General features: G+C 40.5%; 1 protein-coding gene across 1 annotated transcript in view; it reads left to right on the forward strand.

The window, feature by feature from the left end:
• Window positions 1–23215, forward strand: part of tyw1 (tRNA-yW synthesizing protein 1 homolog) — a gene marked incomplete at its 3' end in the record, with an annotated part of 70746 nt that overhangs the window by 5025 nt on the left and 42506 nt on the right. Inside the window, exons 5-10 of the mRNA XM_080053481.1 lie at window positions 1377–1571; window positions 1988–2269; window positions 6333–6455; window positions 14670–14802; window positions 22358–22410; window positions 22511–22629. Of these exons, the coding sequence (XP_079909607.1) occupies window positions 1377–1571; window positions 1988–2269; window positions 6333–6455; window positions 14670–14802; window positions 22358–22410; window positions 22511–22629 (905 nt within the window). The remainder of the gene's footprint in view (window positions 1–1376; window positions 1572–1987; window positions 2270–6332; window positions 6456–14669; window positions 14803–22357; window positions 22411–22510; window positions 22630–23215) is intronic.

The raw sequence follows: 23215 nt of genomic DNA on the forward strand, positions 1-23215 counted from the left end.
ATAAATCCTTAGTCTCGCAAAGCCAGACCAAACTACAGCAAGTAGTAGGGTCTGGAAGCACTCTGTTTAGAGCCATCTATTCGGGTGGGGAAACCGGGGGAAACTGGGCTAGCCTGTTTGTATTTGTTTAAACCAATCACAAACATCTAGGGCGGGGCTAACCCCGGGAAGCAGCAGCGGTGTTCTGCAAAATAGTGCCGGGGGGAGACTTATTTTGATGGAACGTCTTCACGTCCAGAGACTGTCAGAGAAATGGCTAAACCCGCAAACGCCACACAAAAACTATTAAAGACAAAAGGAATATACATAGTGTGTTGCTTTCTAACCAGCATGTCAAGACACCATACACTTTAGCCCCCGAGGAGCTCACGGGATAACTTAACCGGAGTTAACTAGCCACCCACGTAGTGTTATCTCTGGTAACATTATCATCGGCGGTTGAGAGGACGGCTACGGCGGTCGAGTAGAATTTTTAGCATTCGAGAACTTATGTCACCACCTCCTATCGCTGTAGTCAGAGCCGTAGTCCGTCTGTTTACAGGCATAACAGGGTTTTGACGTTGTGAGCGCTACACCAACTGCAGCAAGTAGCCGTAGTTGCTAGGTGATAGTGGAAGCCGTTGGAATCTTTCCCCGTCGCTAAAACACCGCTGCATAGTCCCTAATTCACCAAAGAAAGGGAACGGCGGATCTTAATCTAGCCGGTTATAAGGTCCGGTGCTCAATTCAAACCCCCACGCTTCATTTTCCAGAGTTTATGAGGGTATTTCTGCCCGGGGGTAGTTGTACAATGAAGTTGGACAGCTAGGCTAAGCTAGGATGCATCCCGGACCGCCGCCGCCGCCAATATTATTATCCCGAAGTATCGCCACACTTTATTTCTGTCTACAGTAATGTGACTTCTCACACCCTGTGTGTGTGTGTGTGTGTGTGTGTGTGTGTGTGTGAGAGAGAGAGCGCTGCTCATAAGCACACGGGTTGACTGTGAGTGAATTGTTTCCGAATTTGAGGGGGATCGCAATAGGGGAAAGCCAGCAACCGGAAAAGGAGGGGGCTGCGTCAGGGCTGCGTAGCTTTTCGACGCAGGCGAATAGACGCTGGCGGAAGTGGTCATGCCAGACTAATAAATCCTTAACAAACTGCTAACAAACACTTAACAAATCATTATTAATCATTAATTAAGAGTTTACTAATGATCTATTAACGAGTTACAATGGATAGTTATTATAAAGTGTTACCGAAATAAACAAATCCTCAAGTTGAATTTTCTATTTTTTTTTTTTGCTAGTATCCAATGTCATCAAATGTCGTCTTGTTTGTTTACTGAAATGCAATAACTTACTTCATTCTTTCACTATGTCCATGTCTCCATTCAGTGCACCAACCAGTCAGTGTGTGTGTTCCTCGTGGCGACCTACACAGACGGACAGCCCACAGAGAACGCCCAGTGGTTCTGTAAGTGGCTGGAGGAGGCGTCCACTGACTTCAGATACGGAAAGACCTTTCTCAAAGGCCTCAGATACGCAGTGTTTGGTCTCGGTGACTCTGTCTACGTCGGCCACTATAATACAGTAAGAAACGGTTTAAATCAAATTAATAATACTCTAATTATAATATAAATTGGAGAGCGCTTGTTGTCCAAAATCACATTTTGACGAAATAAGTGAACATTTTCCTTCATACCTGTCCGTACTGTGTGTGCGCGCTGAAAAAAAAAATCTAGTGTTAATACAGATGCTTAGCTAGCTACAGTGGGCCCTCTTTCTTGACATATTCTTTGTTTACATACTAGTTGACAAAGCCTAAGCATTGTATTACCAGATTTCTTTCAGCACACATACACAGTACGGACAGGTAGCGGTTCGCGAGGAGATATTCACTGGTTTTTGACAAAAAGTGATTTTGCAAACAAGCGCTATCCAGAATCGCTGACTCCACCTTTTTAAATAAGCAGCTCACTAAGGCGCCCCTCTTTCCCCATCACCAGGTGGGTAAAAACGTGGACAAGTGGCTGTGGATGCTGAGCGGCCATCGCGTCATGACCAGAGTGGAGGGCGACTGTAACGTGGTGAAGAGCCGTAATGGCAGCGTGCAGAATGACTTCCTGGTCTGGAAGGGGAAGTTCCTGGTCCGCCTGCAGGCTCTGGCCAAGGGGGAGACGAAGAGCTGCTCTGGGGACTGTAAGACCGGAGGATCCTGTAAGAACCAGAGCAAAGACACACATGACGAGGGAGAGGAGAAGGCAGCCGAGCAGAATGACAGCTCTGAGGTAATGGCAGAAAAAAACACACCCTACGTTCCAAATCACATACTCTTTCTTTTTTCCTACACTACATACTAAAGTACAGAAGAGTTTGTGGGCCACAGGAGAGAAAAAAAAATCAGATAAGGAAGTTTTTTTTTCTTCATTATGTCAAGAAATGTCAAGAATCAAGACGAATACTATATATAATAGTTATGTGTTTTATAAGTGACCGATTCATCAGCTTTGTGCATCACTTACAACATGATGTATTTGTTGTTTACATGGCAGTTTATTGTCCTTTTTAAAAATCACCAGATTGTAAACATCAGGTGGACAACAACTATTTAAATTGAGGATGTCGATACATTGTCTGTCCAGGTTATTCTTGCACGAAAAGAACCATCTAAAATGCTCATGGCATGGCTAGGGTTTTAACAATTCAAAAAATATCCATTAAATGAGAAAGTGCCTGAGAAAAGATTCTAAAAGGTAATATTTAAAACTCTGGTTTTACAGAGTGGATTAATTTACATGAGTCATAAGCAATACAATTCAATTTAAGGCACACAATCATGTTCGAAATGTTAAATCAATTCACCATGCACCATAGAATGAAGCAATAGCCTTGTTTTAAAGGATATGGATATGGTACAACCAGGGCTCCAGAGTGCGCCTAATTTGGGCGCACATGCGCCCAAAAATCTGTGGAGTGCGACCAGATATTTCCACTGGTCGCACCAGTGCACCTGAAATTGATCACGTCATATTAAATGTAATATTGGGTGTTGTGCTGCACGATTCATCTAATTGCGATGTGAGCAGCTAGTGCAATTACATAACCGCAAAATTGGCTGCTGCGATTGCGATTCAATGTAGGATAAATGTGCGCGCGTGTGTCTATACGTTCCAACTGCTGCTCTCGTCTTTTTGGTAGCGCCCCTCTGACAGTGTGTGTGTGTGTGTGTGTGTGTGTGTGTGTGTGTGTGTGTGTGTGTCGGTGTGTGTGTGTATCTGCGCGCGCACCTACACGGCGTGCAAGACGGTTGCCGAGTCGACAGCAGAGTAAACAAACAAACATGGACGCCGACGCGCAGCAGCATCCACGCTGAACTGTGACGGAAAACAAAGGCATATAAAAGAGTTGCCTACCATGAACTGTCTTTGGGTTGAAAAAAAACTCCTTCAACTCAGTATCCGTCTACCTGTAGTCCAAAAAAATTAAAAAAATGCGCACAGCTGCTGCTGCAGACGGGCTCGGAGAGTCGGCACCGTGCGCATCAACAGTCATTCAAAGCAGCGGTAGTTATCATACAACCGGACGGTGTAGAAAGTCCTGTCAGTTAAAAATAGTTATCCAGTTTTCAAATCCATGTTAAAATCAGCAGGATATAGCATGTGATATAGAGCTAGTTAGCTTAAAAAAAGTTGCTAACGGTGTCAAATGTGTTGTGTTCAGGTCACCTCGGTAATATAAATTTTAGGCAAAGGTAAATAAAAGGTCATCATGGTGTGTTCAAATGTAACAAAAAAAAAAATGTTTTTGTTTTTGGAGAGAAATTTTAATAATACAGTTTTGGTGAAAAACTTGTTTTTTCAGCAATATAAAGCCTAACTATGGAATTATGACCTGTTTAACATCCTATCTTGAGCTCTGATCATCTTATGGGCAATTAAAGCAATAATACCAGTTATCTTTCAACAAAATAATAGAAAAGTATGGATAGTGGTATCGATAAAGACCCGGATCGATAAGGAGACTCGATAATGCTTATAGAGACTATTGTCTTTGGAGGAATGCATTTATTTTAATGGGGAAGTATTTTTTTTTTTATTACATTTTTTAACTATAATTTTTATTATTTTGAAAACAGTATAGGCCTAGTAGAAGCTTTATTTTTTATATTTTCACTGATTCTTAATATGTGCTTGTTTTAAATTGAGATCAGGTATCGAAGCTGTCAATATTCTCAAATCTTCCTTGAAAACCAAGAAAGTAGAATCATAATAGCCTACCATTTATTATATTGCGTCGCAAATCGCAATATTGGCCACTATAATTGCATTTCTCCAATTCATGCAGCACTAATTTGGTGCACCCAAAATATATGCTGGTGCACCTAGATGAAAAAGTTAGGCGCACCAGTGCACCCAATGAAAAAAGTTAGTCTGGAGCCCTGGGTACAACACATAGGTTTACTCTTAATTTTAAATATTTCCTATGACCCAGAATACAATACTCTTCCCAAATAAGAAGCAGAAAGGCTGTTACAGTGTGTAGCTGATGTCTAATTAGGAAATTGTCCTCTATTTTACGATGAAATCTTTCAGAATTATAACAACACTAGCTATACAAACACCTTTTGTCACTGGAGGCAGGAGTGGACTGTCTGGAATAACGGCCTCATGTTGCGCCTCAACAACGTGATTAAAATCTGATAAGGACTCAGCCGAGAGCGGTGTGACAGTGTGACATTCACTCCATCACGTCCTTATTTAGTAGCGCGGGTGTTATGGATTTTCAAGGGTGAGCTGCATGGTGTTATAAAACGTTCTGTCAACCGTGTCAATCATGTCACATTATAGAAATAGCACTTCTTTGGCAAGTACAAACACTTGCATATTATACACACACACACACACACACACACACACACACACACACACACACACACACACACACACACACACACACACAGAGCTATACTTTTGAGGACATTCATTGACATAATGCATTCCCTAGCCTTCGACCCCAACCCTTACACTAACCCTACCCTAAACATAATTCATACCTGAACCTTAAAACCAAGTCTTGACCCTCAAACAGGCCTTTCCTTACTTCTATGGTTAAAATCTTAAATTGGTCACTGCCAAGATACCTGTACACACACACACACACACACACACACACACACACACACACACACACACACACACACACACACACACACAGATGACCAGTTGTCATGGCAGCAGGCATCTAAGTGTCAACTCTAGCGGAGACTTGTTCCCCCCTGTTTGCGACACTCAGCAGATGTGACATTAAACCGGAACCAAAGAGTAGCTTATAAACTGTGGTGAGGGGACCATCAATGTGATTTATCTACCCACTGCTCTGCTCCTGTATTTAAATGCTGCAGCTGTGGGCATAAGCTTTTCACATAAGGGCACGTATTGTGATTTATACGCTTCATCGCCATAAACATGCATATGTTTGACTTATATAATGATAAGGCATTCCCGTGAGGAGATAACTATGTACAATAAATGTGTCCCACATGGGCTCCCTTCCCTTCCCTGCTTAATCATGGACATGTTGTGAATTAGTTATGGTGTTGGAACATCTGGGAATCTCTATATGTTGGAGGATCGTTTATGTTTTTCACTCAATTATCTGTCCCACCACATCCATGACCTTTTTTTATCTTTTATTTTATTCAGTAATTTGTTTTTTGTTTGACACCCTGCATTTTATTTTGAACTCATAAGCACATGAATCCCACCCCCCCTGCTTTTATTTGATATATTTTATAATTATATTACATTTATTTCTTCTTATTTCTTTTATCTATTTTTCTATTACTAATTTCTTTTGTGATTTAAATTTTCAGACCACATATCTCCCCACCCATTTCTATTGTTTTCTTTAATTATCTTACCGTATTTATCTATTTCTAATTACATATTAAAATGTTATCAACTCTATTTTCATTCTTTTTGTCCCCTTTTTGTATGAAAGAGAAAGGTTATTTGCATTGTACTTCTCATCTGTAAAAAATTGTCCGAAAAACCAATAAACACTAGTATATTTTCAACAGGCAAAGCAAGTTTATTTCTACAGCACAATTCAGACACAAGGCCATTCAAAGTGCTTCACAGGGGCATGAAATCCACATCAGAACTCCTCAGCTTTTAGTGTTATTTCTTTTCTGAAACTAAAACTGACGGTCTGTGAAAACTACACGACATGTTGATGAGGAGTCAATGAATGCTTTAAAGACTTGATAACTAAGAGTTGTTTAGAACAGACATTAGAAAAGCGAATGAATTACCAAACCATTCTCTCTGTTCTCTTCTCTCTTCTTCTCAGGAGGATCTGGTGGAGTCCAGCAGTGATGAGGAGGAGTCAGGCTTACAGGATGAACACATGTCGGGGTCGGTGGTGGACATGGAGGATTTGGGAAACATCATGAGCAGTGCCAAGAAAGCAAAGGTCAGTCTCTCCTCACCGGCACTTTGTATGCCTGTCTTTTGCAGTGTATTGTTTTTCAACGTGATGCGATTGGCTGTCAGATCCAGAGTGGCACTGGGCAGATCCAATAGTTTTAAACTTCAACAGACACCCGCCTTCAAGTGAGTTTGTCATTTGAGCGATTCTAGACCCTCTGTACAAATGAAATGAAGTACGATGGTCTGGTAGGACCAGGCTAGAATTTCATAGTTCTAGGAATGTATTTTGATGACCCTCAACATGGCTAAACAATATATATAGAAAAGCCCGTTATTAAGGGTAAGGGACAAAAATAAGAGTAAAGCACAGTTTAATACTGTGAATTGTAATGACATTAAGTCTACGTTGATTTGTCAAACTCAGGAGCAAGCTCTAGTCACAGTCATTTAAAAAAAAAACCTATATACTGTATATTAACACTGCGACCCAATTAGCCAAGAGACACAAACAGTGGTGTCATTGAAGGAGAAGTGGCAGATGGGTTGATAGACACCAGACCCCAGGCAGGCGAGAAGCGGAGGCTTGTGTTGGAGCGAAGACGCCCACTGCCCAGAGCTGTCAGGAACCAGTGACTCAAAGAAAGCAGGAATAAAAAATTAAATGGAATTCAATAGACATTATCATTCATTATCAGTCTCCTTTAAAGGCTGTAGGGTAAGGTGTGTGTGTGAGTGAGAGAATTATATCGGTAATACGTTCATCTGAACCTTTTCAGGGGAAGATTCATTGTAGGGAAGTCTTATTGTACTTAAAAGCAGTGGAGGAAACTTACCGCCGTCTGGTTTTACAAGGAGCTCTGTAGCCGACGGAGCAATGGGGAAAAAAGGCTTGATCTTGATGTTATACATTCTGCACCATTACTTTACACCACTGGCCACTTGATGAATATCTGTGCACAAAGAGTTATACTCTTTCTCAAATACTCAGAAAAAAAATAGTAGCAGGAGAATGTCTGGTATTGTATATCCTTTTACACTACAGGTGCCTATTGAAGGGAATACACCCTGCGTTCCAATCCCCATACTTCTCTACTATTAAGTATGTCAGGAAAAGAATTGGGATGTCCCAATACATGCATGACAATTGCAGTATGCCATAAATACCTAGATGCCCCACTAACTCCACTATCATTTTGGAGTATTCCTCTTTATTCTTGACATTTCTCGACATAATGCAAATAAATCTACTATTTTTCTCTACTATGGCTCTAATAGTCTTCTGTACTTTAGTATGTAGTGTAGTAAAAAGAAAGAGCATGTGATTTGGAACGCAGGGAAAGTTAACAGAGAGGGGGAAGAGTTATGAGAAAAACCAAATACAGGCACTCAAGGACCAGGTTTGGTTTCTAACGAATAAAAGACCTTTCATTCATTTGGCAAGACACTTAAAGTACCCCAACACTTGTCAGCTCGAGCCTTGCAAAATGATCTTTTAATATTGCAACAAAAGCCTGACATTTCTCTGGGTAGACTTAACATCACAGCTATAGACCTCGGATAGAGCTGCAGCCTCTCTCGCTTCTACACTTTGTTCTCATGCAAGTTTAATGGGCTTTACAGCAAAGTTAATGTTGTGTAACCGGGGCTGGATTGCAGTGGAAGTGTATATGACTTTAAAGTCTCATTCTCAAAGGCTTGTGCTTTCTCGTGGGACATAAATATAATTTACAGTATTTGTCAGTTCTGAGGGGGTTGGACAGGGATCTTTGTATGACCTACATGGTTTGTGTTCAACCTTTTCATTTATACAGGTAAATCCCATTGAGACCGGAGACTCTTTTTCAAGGGACACCTGTTCCCATTCCCACGTTACCATTCACACACACGTTCATACACCGATAGCAGGCTAACTATCGACATTCACATGACGCAAGGTGGGTGAAGTGTCTTTCCCAAGGACACAACAACCATGACACAAGTGGCAGGATGGGGATCGAACCGCCAACCCTTTGATCAGTGGCCGACCTGCTCTACCACCTGAGCCACAGATGTACATCACATCTGGGAAAGTTGAATTGACATTTGTTGATGGCTTAAGTCGCCCGAAAGCTAAATACATTTTAATTAGTATGTATGCCACATAGGAAAGACGGAGGCAGGCATATTTATAAATAGTGTGAAGATGCCATGAGTTCCTATTGTTATTCTTTTCACTAGGGAAACTCCCATTTATATTTGTGATGCTTGAACGTAAACATGGACAATAGACTTCAATTGACTGCAAATGTATTCTAATAGCATTTGAACTTGTCCTCAACTTGTCTTTTCAGTATAATTTAAGCGTAATCATAATGATTCGATGTGATGACTCGTAGTATCACACTTCGATGTCAGGATGACAATTTTGATGTGACTGTGCAAACAAATTTGTGTTGTTTCTGCATAATGTGGTCACACAGAGAAGACAGCGCAAGATGTAATTAGTTTACACTCTAAACATTTGCTATTACCAAGAGACAAGTATTTAGCCAAGCTGCACATGATGTGTGAACAAGGAAAATTCCCCTGACTGGAATGTTAGTTAGCTCACTTACAGTGTCAAGCTGAGATCAAGAAGTTTTGTCTATTTCGGGGCGCTCCGGTGGTGTAGTGGATAGAGCGCGTACCGTACCATATCGACTCCGGCCTTCGTTGAAGTGGTCGCGGCGGGTTCAAATCCGACCCATGGACCTTTACTGCATGTCATTCCCCCTCTCTCTCTCTGTCTCCCCATTTCAACTGTGCTATCAAATAAAAAAAGCTTGCCAAAAAATGATCTTAAAAAAAATGTTTTGCTCACCTTAAATGCAGCTGTCAAAGCCTTTTATTGTCACTTCTGATATATGCAAGAAATACATCAGAATCGAAATGGCCTTTATCTCTGGCCCACAGTGCAGTTAGAACGATAAAAACATTAATAAAAAACAAATAAATAAATAAATAAAAATAAAAGCTGTGTTTCTACCACTAGGTGACAGCAGAGACCCTCAGTCGTACACAGACTCAAATCTCTCTCTGAACTGTTCACCGTTCTGACATTCAACACCACACTGTCACCTCACTCTTCAAAGTCATTCGCATGAATACATTGTGCACATCAGCGTGAAAGACATCTAGCAGATTTTTATCAAATTTACAGCCTTTTTGGAACTAGATGGAAGTTATACCTTATAGTGTCTGAGTCCACTTTGAATCTGGGTTAGTGAACGTTTTTTAAGTCAATTACTCAGGGTTTTGGCCACATGTTTTTTTTTTTTTTCTGACATTCAAATGTATAGATTACCAGATTAAATATACTTTGGTTGCCTGCTAGTTATTTATATATTTAGGTTGTCTCCAATGTTGCTGCTCTTTCAAGACATTTTGATCAAATGAAGACAGTTTTTAAAAAAAATTAGTTTGCAGATTTTATGATCATGTTTATTTATGGTTAAACCTCATGGTTACTGGTCGGCCACCTTTCCTCTAGGCCATCCTACCACCCCAACTTAAACCTCTTTTGTATTGATCTTGACCAACCAGAAAAACATTCTCTTGGCCTGAATTTCACTGAATTCCAACACGGTGCATGCAGCATCAATTGTTCAGTTATTTCATACAGTAGGATAATGATTATTTTTTTTTGGGGGGGGGGGGGGGTTGTTATCCCAGACGGAAAGCACACATCTCTGATTCTGCTTAATAGAATACCATACACAGTATCTGGAGCCGTCTAGAGATTCCAGGAGTTTCCCCTCTCTAATAGTGAGTTCTATTGGACGTGGCATTTAATGCTGTCGCTACATTGATCCCATCTGTGATATCTTACCATTACTGGATTTAAGTGTCAGTAGCTGTCGACTTTCCTCACAAATCACCCCACACTCAGACAAGGAAGGAATTCACCTCATCCAACCTCAAAGCATTTCTCTCCCCCTCACATAATGTCTGTAACAGCAGAAGCTTGTAGAGCTCCGTGGCGTAGTGGATAGAGCGCGTACCATATTGGCTCCGGCCTTCGTTGCAGTGGTTGTGGGTTCAAATCCGGCCCAGTGAATAGAATATCTTTATTGTCATTGTAACAAGTACAACACACAAGTGCAAACACATCACATTGAGCTAGTACGTATGCATGAATAAATACATACATTAAAGCTAAATTAAAACTATAAACATAGTCAACTATAGGCATAAATAAAAAAAATAAAAAACACATTAGACACACCCACACTTTGCTATGTTCATAGCATTGTCATCTGCACTTTATTTTATGTTATGTATTTATTTGTTATGGGCAATGCATATTAATGAATAGCTGTAACAATTACACCTGTAAAAATGTCCCTAGGCAGGTAGAGAAATACAAGTTACAAATAGAATACATACACAAGACAATAAAAGAGCTTAAAGGTGGTCACAGACTTGGTTTTCTTTTAACCATTCTTTGAGGTGTTTTTTGAACTTTGCCTTAGGATGTTTCTGGTTCTACTACAGTATTCCATCTCATACTGTGGGACTGTGGCCACAAACTGTAGGAGTTATTGTGTAAGAGATCGTTAACCTTAGTGTCCTCACAGCTTTCCGGGCTGGGTTTGAATGTTTTCAGCTCTTTGATATTAGAGATGAAGATTCTACAATGACTTAAAGGGCTGTTCTACTTCCTCAGTATAATGTGGACTTAGTTTTAAATGCTCATTGTGCCCATTCTTTTGTACGCCAACAAGGTTGACACAAAGCAGGTAACATACCGTTAATGTATCTTTTAAACTAGGTGTATTTAAAGGAACACTTCACCCATACGGAACCGGAATTCTATCATTATAAAATCGCTATTATAATGAATGAGGTTTTTCTTCCCTCAGTCTTTACTCAGTCTTGCCTTGGCCCAGCTGTCCTGTTAATCCTAACCTTACATTTTCCCATGTGTGATGTCACACATGGTGAAATGTAGGTTTAGACAGAGACCATAAAACACTCTTTCTGCCTTTTCTCAGGCTAGGATGAACCGATTTCTAAAATGTTTTCATATTTCTACTACATATGATCTCAGAGTCCAATACACTTCTTATTTCCACCGGTGAATTAGGTCTTTAAGTGATATATATTTTTCAATTACAAGTATATTTTCTTCTTGCTCCCTTCTAGTGTGTGTGTGTGTGTGTGTGTGTGTGTGTGTGTGTGTGTGTGTGTGTGTGTGTGTGAGAGAGAGAGAGAATGTGTGTCCCCTTGATTACTAGCTTGCTCGGTGTGCTATCGCTGCACTGCCTGTCATGGTTCCAGAGCACCCCAGGGAGCATGTGAGGTGTCCCAGTTCTGAGAGCCCAGACAGGCCGGCCGTGACTGGGTGTCTGTGAGCTCTGGAGCGAGGGTAAAAGGCTTAGCACTGGAAACCAGCAACCAGGGCCAGGCCAATCGCTAGGGGCTGCACGGAAACGCCACAGGCACAGATTGTGTCACCGTTGGCTAACATGTTGCATATGCTGACAGAATTTTATACATGTCACTATGAGGTAGTAAGGGAAAGGTGGACATTTGTGCTGACGGGAAGTGTCAAAATAACTAGTCTCATATTATTTGGGGGTATAGTCAGCGATTCTGGACAATGCTTGTTGTCAAAATCACTTTTTGTCAAAATCAGTGAATATCTCCTCCTCATCCGCTACCTGTACTAACTGTATGTGCACTGCAAAAAAATATCCAGTGTTAATACACTGCCTAGGCTTTTTTAGTTTAAGTATGTTGCTAGGCTGGGCCCCTTTTGTTTAAATACCTATTTACAGAGCTTAGGTTGTGTATTAACACCAATTTTTCTTTGCACACATTAAATACAGAAAGGCAGCTAATAATAAGGAGATATTGACTGATTTTGACAAAGTAATTTTGATAACAAATGTTCTCCAGAATCGCTGACTCCACCTTTTTAAATAGCAGGCTATGACATTTTAATTATTGGTTCAGAATTATGTTGAAATCCCAGTTTGACTGTTTGTGTGAGGTTGTGTGTGTGTGTGTGTGTGCACCTGAACTGATAACTGGAACAGCCACATGGCTTAAAACACCCTTTCTAACCACCCATAGTAAAGCAGCAGCCCACATCATTCACAGAGAGATACATTTAGTTTCCAAATGTCATCCGGCACCAAAAACCTTTTTCGTCTCAGAAGATGGTGTGGGAGGATTTTTTTTTTAACACAGCAGGAAGGCTTACGTATTCACAGCATCCCGTTATCGGCAAAGGCACTGCCGGCACGTGAGGGGAATCTGGTTAAAGGTGGACTCTTGTCAACACACACACGCACGCACGCACACACGCGTGTGTGTGTACCACTCCGACTGTAATTCATCTATATAAAGTGCAAGATTATAATAATGGTTGGGTGGTGGACGGCTAAATTAGATTGTCAGTGCGGTTTAAAAGCAGGTTATGAATGTGTTTTTAAATAGTTCCTTTCAGTTTTTACCAGACAGTTTTATAAAGTGGACTTATGTCATAGCTACACAAAGCATCATGGAGATTAGGGATGCAACAAATGACTCTTTTTATTATCAAATTCGAAGTGGCATAGTGTTTATGTAGATGTTCCCATCACTATGTGGACTGGTAGAATTTCACTGAAAGGATAATGATCCCACATCTTGTTATCGAGTGGTGATCTGATTTGCTTGGCTGAAGAACATATAGATTATTTTCTTTTCACCACTGTGTGCTTGGAGCCGTCATTTACACTTAATTGTACACGTCTGTAGCATTTAGCGCTGTGTAGCTAATGAGCAAAAGGTTAGCAGCGCCATAGAGCAAGCTGCACAGGAACCAGTGACATGTCTCAGTTAACACATATGGACATTGGTCAAGTGTCAGTGCATTATGAGCGCTGCTGTGTTGAGAAGATGGTGTATCGATCCACATTATACAAGCTGAAGTAGTTGCAGTAGTGCAGTAGTTGTGCGGAGCTGTAGCTTTATCAAGTTAATCTAAAAGGCACTGTATCTTTAAAGGAATACTTCACCCATACGGAACCGTCATTCTATCATTATAAAATCGCTATTATAATATAATGAATGAGGTTTTTCTTCACTCAGTCTTTCCTCAGTCTTCCCTTGGCCCAGCTGTCCTGTTTATCCTAACCCTACACAGGTTTAGACAGTGAGACCATAAAACACTCGTTCTGATTTCAAAAATGTTTGCACATTTCAAATCAGTTTTATTTGTATAGCCCAAAATCACAAATACATTTGTCTCAGTGGGCTTTACATTTCATACAATATGATATATGATACAATATAACACCCTGCCCTTACACCCTTAGCTCGGCTGAGAAAAAACTCCCAGTAAAAACCCTTTACCGGGAATACTTCACCCATACGGAACCGTCATATTTATACTATATAGGATCTCAGAGTTGAATACAGCTTCATATTCCCACCGGTGAAGTAGGGCTTTAAGATCTCTCTGAGAAACCTGTTCCGATGCACAGGGTGACTTTTATAACCAGACTTGGATCAATCTTCTGCTGTATCTGTAAGGAGCTGAGATACTGAGATTTACATACGAATGCTGTACTCTGCAATAATGTACTCCTGGCTTGAGGTTCACTGTTAATCTTCCAAACCTATAGACTCCAGCAGATTGAGCCTGTAAAAGGGTTAGCAGCTGTTTTAGTGTGTAGTATTCAACTTAGCTCCTTTTTAAAGCGCCATAAATCAAGTGGCAAGCAGCGACTACATTTTCAAACTGGCTTTTAATGACTTTAAAAGATGCTGTTTCATATTTTTTGGAGTCTGGTAAAGACTGAAGAGTATAACCATTATAAGTGCATTTGTGTTGACAAGCGATGGGCAGGTTGTACAGCACAGTCCGTATAGAATTTCTGGTCCATGTGACCTGTAATCTGTCATTTTCAAATATGGCTTTGAAAATAACTAACTATCAAGCCTGCAAGCATTAGATTGTCTAGCTGTTGTCCTCTTGAACTTAATTACTTGCACCTGGTTGGTCTATAATTTTGATAAATTAAATGAATTTTTTCTTGACACACTTGGTTTACAGTGTTAAATTTTTTCAACAAAAGTTGCTAAACAATTGTATTCTCCTTGAATATACAATTAACAAACTATTCTCTGTGATTTTTTAATTTTTTATTACTAGTAACAGACGCCAATAACACCAAAGCAGCCGTGCCTGAATAGATATCAGAATGGTTATAAACAATAACTGAGTGAGTTTTGTATCTGCCCACAGACTAAACAGGAGGGTCAAGGTGACGGCAACATGGTGAAGCTTTCCAAGATGAACGGAGTGAAGAAGGTGGGAGACGAAGGAGAGAGAAGAGAGATGATCACTCCGGCCCTTAGAGGAGCGCTGACCAAGCAAGGTGAGGAACATAACAAAAAGTTAGGAATCAGATTTAAAGACCCTAGGCAAGGCAAGTTTATCTCTATAGCACAATTCAGACACGAGGCCATTCAAAGTGCTTTACAGGGGCATGGAATACATCAAGATTAAAATACATCAAGTATAGAATAGACATTACAAAACCAAATGAAAAAATATGAATAGAAATAAAACATTTAAATAAAATAAAAATAACAGGTTAAAAGTGAAACAGATAACACATAATACCTCAAATTGGAAACAAATAGGAAGAGGACGTTAACATGGTCTATAACTGACACAGTTTGATCGATGCAGGTTTAATGAGTTTTTGATCCGTGTAAAACCATTTTTAAAAGAACATCTGCTTGGTGTCACTGGTGACGGTTGTTGATAAAATATTCATATCTGGTTCTACGGCTTTGCAATAAAAAAAAACACATTACAGACTGTACACACCAGCTGTCTGTCAGTATGTCCTTAACCTTGCACAAGGGCAGCAAAGTTATACCTCACTTCCAAAAAAATGAAATATGAGTCATGCATTTATTTAAAAAAATCTGCACTACGTCTAAAGAAACACACAATTCTCAGATCTCAAATTGGACATTGTTCTCTAAAAAGGTTTGGTCCAAGGTCGAATTCACTGAAAAGCGTTGTAACCTGCTTCAGGTATTTCAAGATGTTCTTTTTAAATTCATCAAGTATCCCGTCTACTGGCCTGGAATGCTAATGAGATTTCCACGCAGAAAGTAGCAGCACGTTGTCTGGATTACGTTCGTTAATCAGCTGGTGAAAATGCATCCTGTGTTCGTAGCGTTAATACTAATGCTGCTGCCGACAGATAAATGAGTCTGGCAAAGCCGTTCAGACGTGTTACATGAGAAGTGGAGCTTAGGGAACGTGTGTTGTCTAATTACTCATCACCTAATGATGCATTGCAGTCCAATTACCCTCTCTGCCTTTTTCCTGTCCCTGTGGGTGCAGCCTGTAGAGTTATACCTTACGCCTCTCTCTCTCTCTCTCTCTCGCAAACTGAAAACTGCCAGCTGCTGTGGGAGTCTTTATAAAGCTCTTAATTCATTGTCCAGATCATGTAGTTTAACTTGTGTATTTTAGTCACATTAAAGGTGTAGTCAGTGATTATTGAGAATGCTTAAAAAAAAAAAAATCACATTTCTTGAAATAAGTGAATTTCTCCTCCGCTACCTGTCCGTACTGTGTGCGTGCTGCAAAAAAGAAGCTGGTGATAATTCACAGCCTAGGTTACCAGGTCCCTTTGTTTACATACTCTTTGTTTTAATACCCATTTACAGAGCCTGGGCTGTGTATTAACAGCAGATTTGTTTCAGCGCACACACACAGTACGGACAGGTAACAGATCATGAGGAGATAGTCACTGATTTTGACACATTTAAAAGATAATAAAAAGTCCTATTGTATTAGTCCAAGATGTTTTTTATGCCTTTATTTATGTATTTTATAATTTTTTTCATTGAGTACAGCTCAATAATATCTCATATTACAGCGTGTGTGTTTGGGTAATGTATCCATATATTCTATGTGTGTGTGTGTGTGTGTGTGTGTGTGTGTGTTTTAATCTCATAAAGCCTCAGAGTCCTGGTTAATGACTCATCATCTCCGTCTGAAACATTTGACTATCTCTTCTCTGTTTGGTCCAGTCATGTCCAGCCAGAAACCCCCCACTGTGAGCTTATACAACACTCTATAAATAGGACTTTGTGAGTAGCAAGACTTCACTGCATATGACCGAATGCTGACCCATTTCATCATGTTTGTGTTGGCAAACAGTCAGTCCCTGTGGATGGTTTGTTTTATGTGCTATAAAGGAATGAAAGATGAAAGTTTTTGGCATTGTTTTAATTATAATAGGTCTTAGAAGGCTGTATTTCCTGTTTAGCCCCTTTTTCTGGCATGACATGGATGCAAAAGTCAGCGATTAAAACCCTTATGCAATGTCCAAGAAAGTTTTAACAACGTAGTGTTACACATGAAATAGCGCGGCTCTGGAGATTATTACTTTCAAATGGGTCTCAAATGTGTTTACCTGGGCCTTGTTTCTTTAAAATTTGCATACGACTAAGAATAGATGTAGTGGGCATATGGGTTGGTATTAGCAGTATACTCAAATGTACAGTGCCCTCCAAAAGTATTGGAACGGTGAGGCCAATTCCTTTATTTTTTCTGTGGACTGGAAACATTTGGGTTTGACATCAAAATATGAATATGAGACAATAGATCAACATTTCAGCTTTCATTTCCTGGTATTTACATCTGGATCTGATACACAACTGAGAAGATAGCATTATTTGTAAAGGAACATCACATTTTTGGGTGAGCAAAAGTATTGGAACAGATAGACTTAAAATAAATTAAAGTGAACAAACCGTAATATTTTGTCGCAAATACTTTGCTTACAATAACAGCATCAAGCCTGTGACCCATTGACATCACAAAACTTTTGCATTCTTCTTTTGTAATGCTTTTCCAGGCTTTCACCACAGCCTCATTTAGTTGCTGTTTGTTTTGGGGGGTTACTCCCTTCGGTCTCCTTTTTTGCAGGTAACATGCATGCTCTATAGGGTTTAAGTCTGGATATTGACTTGACCAGTCTAAAACCTTCCATTTCTTGACCCTGATGAACTCCTTTGTTGTTTTTGCACTTTTTTTGGGTCATTACCTTGCTGCATGATGAAGGATCTTCCAATCAGTTTGGTTGCATCTTTCTTTAAATTGGCAGACCGAATGTTTCTGTAGACTTCTAAGTTAATTTTGCTGCTGCCATCATGTGTTACTGTGTTGTTGTCAAGATGAACCTTTACCAAAGTGATGGAAAGGCTAAAGTTTGGAGAAAGAAAGAATCTGCTCATGATCCCAAACATACAAGCTCATCTGTGAAACACGGTGGAGGCAATGTCATGGCTTGGGCTTGCATGGCTTCTTCTTCTTGGATGGGCTCATTATTCTTCAATGATGATGTAACACATGATGGCAACAGAAAAATTAACTCTAAGTTTACAGAAACATTTTGTCTGCCAATTTAAGGAAAGATGCAACCAAACTGATAGGAAGATCCTCCATCATGCAGCAAGATAATGACCCAAAACACAACAAAGGAGTTCATCAGGGGCAAGAAGTGGAAGGTTATTGACAGGCCAAGTCAATATCCAGACTTAAACCCTATAGAGCATGCATTTTACCTGCCAAAGAGGAGACTTAAGAAAGTAACCCCCTAACACAAACAGCAACTGAATGAGGCTGCGGTGAAAGCCTGGAAAAGCATCACAAAAGAAGAATGCAAAAGTTTGGTGATGTCAATGGGTCACAGGCTTGATGCGGTTATTGCAAGCAAAGGATGTGCGACAAAATATTACGTTTTATTCACTTTAATTTATTTAAAGTCTATCTGTCCCAATACTTTTGCTCACCTAAAAATGTGGTGTTCCTTTACAAAAAATGCTATATTCTAAGTTGTGTATCGGATCCAGATGTTAATACCTGGAAATGAAAGCTGAAATGTTGAGCTATTGTCTCATATTCATCTTTTGGTGTCAAACCCAAATGTTTCCAGTCTACAGCAAAAATAAAGGAATTGGCCTTACCGTTCCAATACTATTGGAGGGGACTGTATGTGCACTGCACAATCACTGGATAAGTGAGTCCCCTTGAGTTTTGATACCTCAGACACCAGAGTACATACACACATACATAGCACACTGTAATTTTTCAGCTGATGCCATTTGCCAGTGATATCATTTAGATATTTTAGAAATGTTTGGGGGCGACTGTGGCTCAGGTGGTAGAGCGGGTCGGCCAATGATCGAAGGGTTGGCGGTTCGATTCCCGCCCTGCCTTGTGTCATGGTTGTTGTGTCCTTGGGCAAGACACTTCACCCACCTTGCCTCGTGTGAATGTCGATAGTTAGCCTGCTATCGGTCTATGAATGTGTGTGTGAATGGTAACGTGTAAATTGGAACAGGTCTCTCTTGGGTAATGGGATTTACCTGTATAAATAAAGGTTATTTATTAATTAATTAATTAATTAATAGATAATAGAAAGTGGACAGACCTTTCTTGTCTTCTCCCCCATCCACCTCCCCCTCTCCTCGGCTCGATCTCTCTGCTGACACATTCAAGGACACAAAGGCATCGGAAATCAATTTCCCTAACAAACACGAGAGGGAACATGTCTCTCATATAAAATCAATTAGAGTTAAATAAACTCTCAGCACACCTCAATTCCTTACAGTGTTTTCCACTATCTAGTTAGCCTTATATGAGTATATATACTGTCCCTGCGTTCCAATACCCATAACTCACATACTTTTTAGTATGCCAGAAAAAGATTTAGGATGTCAATTTTAGTATGCTGAAAATACCTAAATGCCCCACGAACTCCAGTAGCATTTTGGAGTATTCGTCTTAATTATTGACATTACTTGACATAATGAAACAAAAAATATTTTTTTCTCTTCTTTCCTTTTAGTATGTAGTGTAGTAAAAAAAAGTATGTGAATTGGGAAGCAGGGTGTATATACAGTATCTCACAAAAGTGAGTACACCCCTCACATTTCTTCAAATATTTCATTATATCTTTCCATGGGACAACACTGAATAAATGACACTTTGATACAATGTAAAGTAGCGTGTTTACAGCTTATATAACAGTGTAAATTTACTGTCCCCTCAAAATAACTCGACACACAGCCATTAATGTCTAAACTGCCGGTTACAAAAGTGAGTACACCCCTGAGTTAAAATGTCCAAATTGGGCCCAAAGTGTCAATATTTTGTGTGGCCACCATTATTTTCCAGCACTACCTTAACCCTCATGGGCATGGAGTTCACCAGAGCTTCACAGGTTGCCACTGGAATCCTCTTCCACTCATTCATGACAACATCATGGAGCTGGTGGATACTGGAGACCTTGCGCTCCTCCATCTCCTGTTTTAAGAAGCCCCAAAAATGCTCAATAGGGTTTAGGTCTGGGGACATGCTTGGCCAGTCCATAACCTTTACCCTCAGCTTCTTTAGCAAGCCAGTGGTCGTTCGGAGGGGTGTTTGGGGTCATTATCATGTTGCAGTACTGCCCTGCGGCTCAGTTTATGAAGGGAGGGGATCATGTTCTGCTTCAGTATGTCACAGTACATGTTAGCATTCAATGAACTGTAGTTCCCCACTGCTGGCAGCACTCATGCAGCCCCAGACCATGACACTCCAACCACCATGCTTGACTATAGGCAAGACACACTTGTCTTTGTACTCCTCACCTGGTTGCCACCACACACACTTGACACCATCTGAACCAAATAAGTTTATCTTGGTCTCATCAGACCACAGGACATGGTTGCAGTGATCCATGTCCGTAGTCTGCTTGTCTTCAGCAAACTGTTTGTGGGCTTTCTTTTGCATCATCTTTAGAATAGGCTTCCTTCTGGGACGACAGCCATGCAGACCAGTATGATGCAGAGTGTGGCGTATGGTCTGAGCATTGACAGGTTGACCCCCCCACCCCTTCAAGCCCTTCAGCAATGCTGGCAGTATTCATACGTCTATTTTCCAAAGCCAACCTCTTGGTATGACGCTGAAAACGTGCACTCAACCTTCTTAAACTGGGCCGCAGGGCAGTATTGCAACATGATAATGACCCTAAACACACCTCCAAGACGACCAATGCCTTGCTAAAGAAGCTCAGGGTAAAGGTTATGGACTGGCCAAGCATGTCTCCAGCCATAAACCCTATTGAGCATCTTTGGGGCTTCTTAAAACGGGAGATGGAGGAGCGCAAGGTCTCTAATATCGACCAACTCTGTGATGTCGTCATGAATGGGTGGAAGAGGATTCCAGTGGGAACCTGTGAAGCTCTGGTGAACTCCATGCCCAAGAGGGTTAAGGTAGTGCTGGAAAATAATGGTGGCCACACAAAGTATTGACACTTTGGGCCCAATTTGGACATTTTTTCTTAGGGTGTACTCACTTTTGTTGCCTTCAGTTTAGACATTAATGGCTGTGTGTCGAGTTATTTTGAGGCGACAGTAAATTTACACTGTTATACAAGCTGTATACTGACTACTTTACATTATATCAAAGTGTCATTTCTTCAGTGTTGTCCCATGGAAAGATATAATGAAATATTTGAAGAAATGTGAGGGGTGTACTCACTTTTGTGAGATACTGTATATCATTGTTCTGTCAGCTTCTAGGAGTTAGGTTAGAGGAGGGCATGTGCACTCAAGGTATTTTTTGGTGGAAAACACAATTAAATGCCGATGTGGTCAGCATGTTTTTGCCCCAAAGAGAAAAAGAAATGGCAAATATTAGGTGTGTGAGCAGAGAGGAAATTGAATTATGTGTCTGTGTCTCTATGTGTCTCTATGTGTGTGTGTGTGTGTGTGTGTGTGTGTGTGTGTGTGTGTGTGTGTGTGTGTGTGTGTGTGTGTGTGTGTGTGTGCGTTTTCGTGTTGGTGCATTTGTAGTCAGAGCAATTTCTCTAGCTCAAAGAACATCCTTGATCAATGGCAAGCTGTTGCATTCAGGTGGTAAATCAAAAAATAAGTATTCTCACTAGTCAGCCCTTTTCTACCAATATACTCTACACAGCCTTGATGAAAACACATTAGTATTTCATTCATCTAGCATCAAGCGCTTAGATCTGTTCGAATCAATGACTACTCATTCATACCCTGAGTCCCTGACTGACATTCCATGCTCTGTTTTCAATTAGATATTCCAGCTTCAACGACTTTAATAGCGAAACACCTATAAGGTTGTTAAAAATAAATAAAAGTTGCTATCTGAACCATCAAAAAAAAAAGGCTAGTTTCGCTGCTGCCACCTGGCTTAACTAAAAAAGGATCTTCAAACTTCAAAGCCTTCTTGATTCCCCCCCAGAAGCAATCGCTACATCATGTTCTGGGATTTTCTTGAGCGGTTCAAGTTCTACCGATTTCAAAAATTCTCTTTGACAGACATCACAGAGGAGGATGTGTAAAAAAAAATATATATATATATATAAAATGAAGTACAGACACCTGCCAGGACTGACTCAAACGTTACCAGGGGTTTTTAGGTTGTGGTAAAACAAGAATGATAGAGAGGCAGACAAAGGGAAGAGAGTGAATTTGAAACACTCTATCCTCCTTTTGTACTCAATCCCCACCGTCGACATGCCCTTTAGCCACCACTAGTTGATTTATTGAAGACCTTTCGTAGCCTAGCAGAGAACTGTCAATGGATAGGACACACACACACACACACACACACACACACACACACACACACACACACACACACACACACACACACACACACACACACACACACACACACACACACACACACACACACACACACACACACACACACACACACACACAACAGGACAGGGCCATGTTGATGTACCACAAAGAAAGAGTAATCTCGACTTTTCTACCCATTATTAATCTGCTGACTTTAGCCTCTGTGCTCCTGGGTCAAACAGTTGTTTACTGATCGAGAGCCCTTTTTTTCTTCTTCTCTCTCCCTTTTTCGTGTAGGCTACAAACTAATTGGAAGTCACTCAGGAGTGAAGCTTTGTCGATGGACCAAGGTAATGCAATTTACTCTTCTCATTTAAGCCTTGGATGTTTTTGACAAGCCCGAGCGCATGAATCGTATTAAAAGGTGTGTGTGGTTTTTTTGTGTGTTAGTCGATGTTGCGAGGTCGAGGCGGCTGTTACAAGCACACGTTCTATGGGATTGAGTCCCACCGGTGCATGGAGACGACCCCTAGCCTTGCCTGCGCTAACAAGTGTGTCTTCTGCTGGAGGTATGTACCCGAAGAGTTAAGCTATACTGCATTGTTAAGGGGGAAACAGTTTCACAAGATATACTATGGCGTCCTAGACCAAATAGACAGTCAGACTTCACACATACGTTCTACAATGATTGATGATGAACAAACGATTTAAGGTTCTTCTAATTTTCTATATTACCTACATATATATTATTAATTTAGACTTTTCATAAACTAAAAACATGGCGACTTTGACTGTTTTATGGTGGAGTCAGCCATTCTGGAGGAAGCTTTTTTGTCAAAATCACTTTTTCAAAATCAGTGAATATCCATTCAAAATCTGCTACTTGTCTTCTTATATTCTAAACCTAACTTTTTAGACATTTCTTCAATTCTAATTCAGGGCCACTGTTTTAAAAGGTAATTTAGGTGCTGGCATCTCATGGCCACCATAGCTGCGAGGCCTAAAGGTGGACACTGATTCACCGTGGCATTTGCGAGAGTCTGGGCCTTTTATTCCCCTCAAGTTCCATTTGGGAGGTGTTACGAACTGAAAGGTCGCTGTCAGATTGTGTGGCGGTGAACTGCTTTGCTGTCAACATAGATATGCTAGTCTCTT

Source organism: Ammodytes marinus, assembly GCF_949987685.1.
Source record: "Ammodytes marinus genome assembly, chromosome: 3".
In the NCBI taxonomy this organism is placed as follows: domain Eukaryota; kingdom Metazoa; phylum Chordata; class Actinopteri; order Uranoscopiformes; family Ammodytidae; genus Ammodytes; species Ammodytes marinus.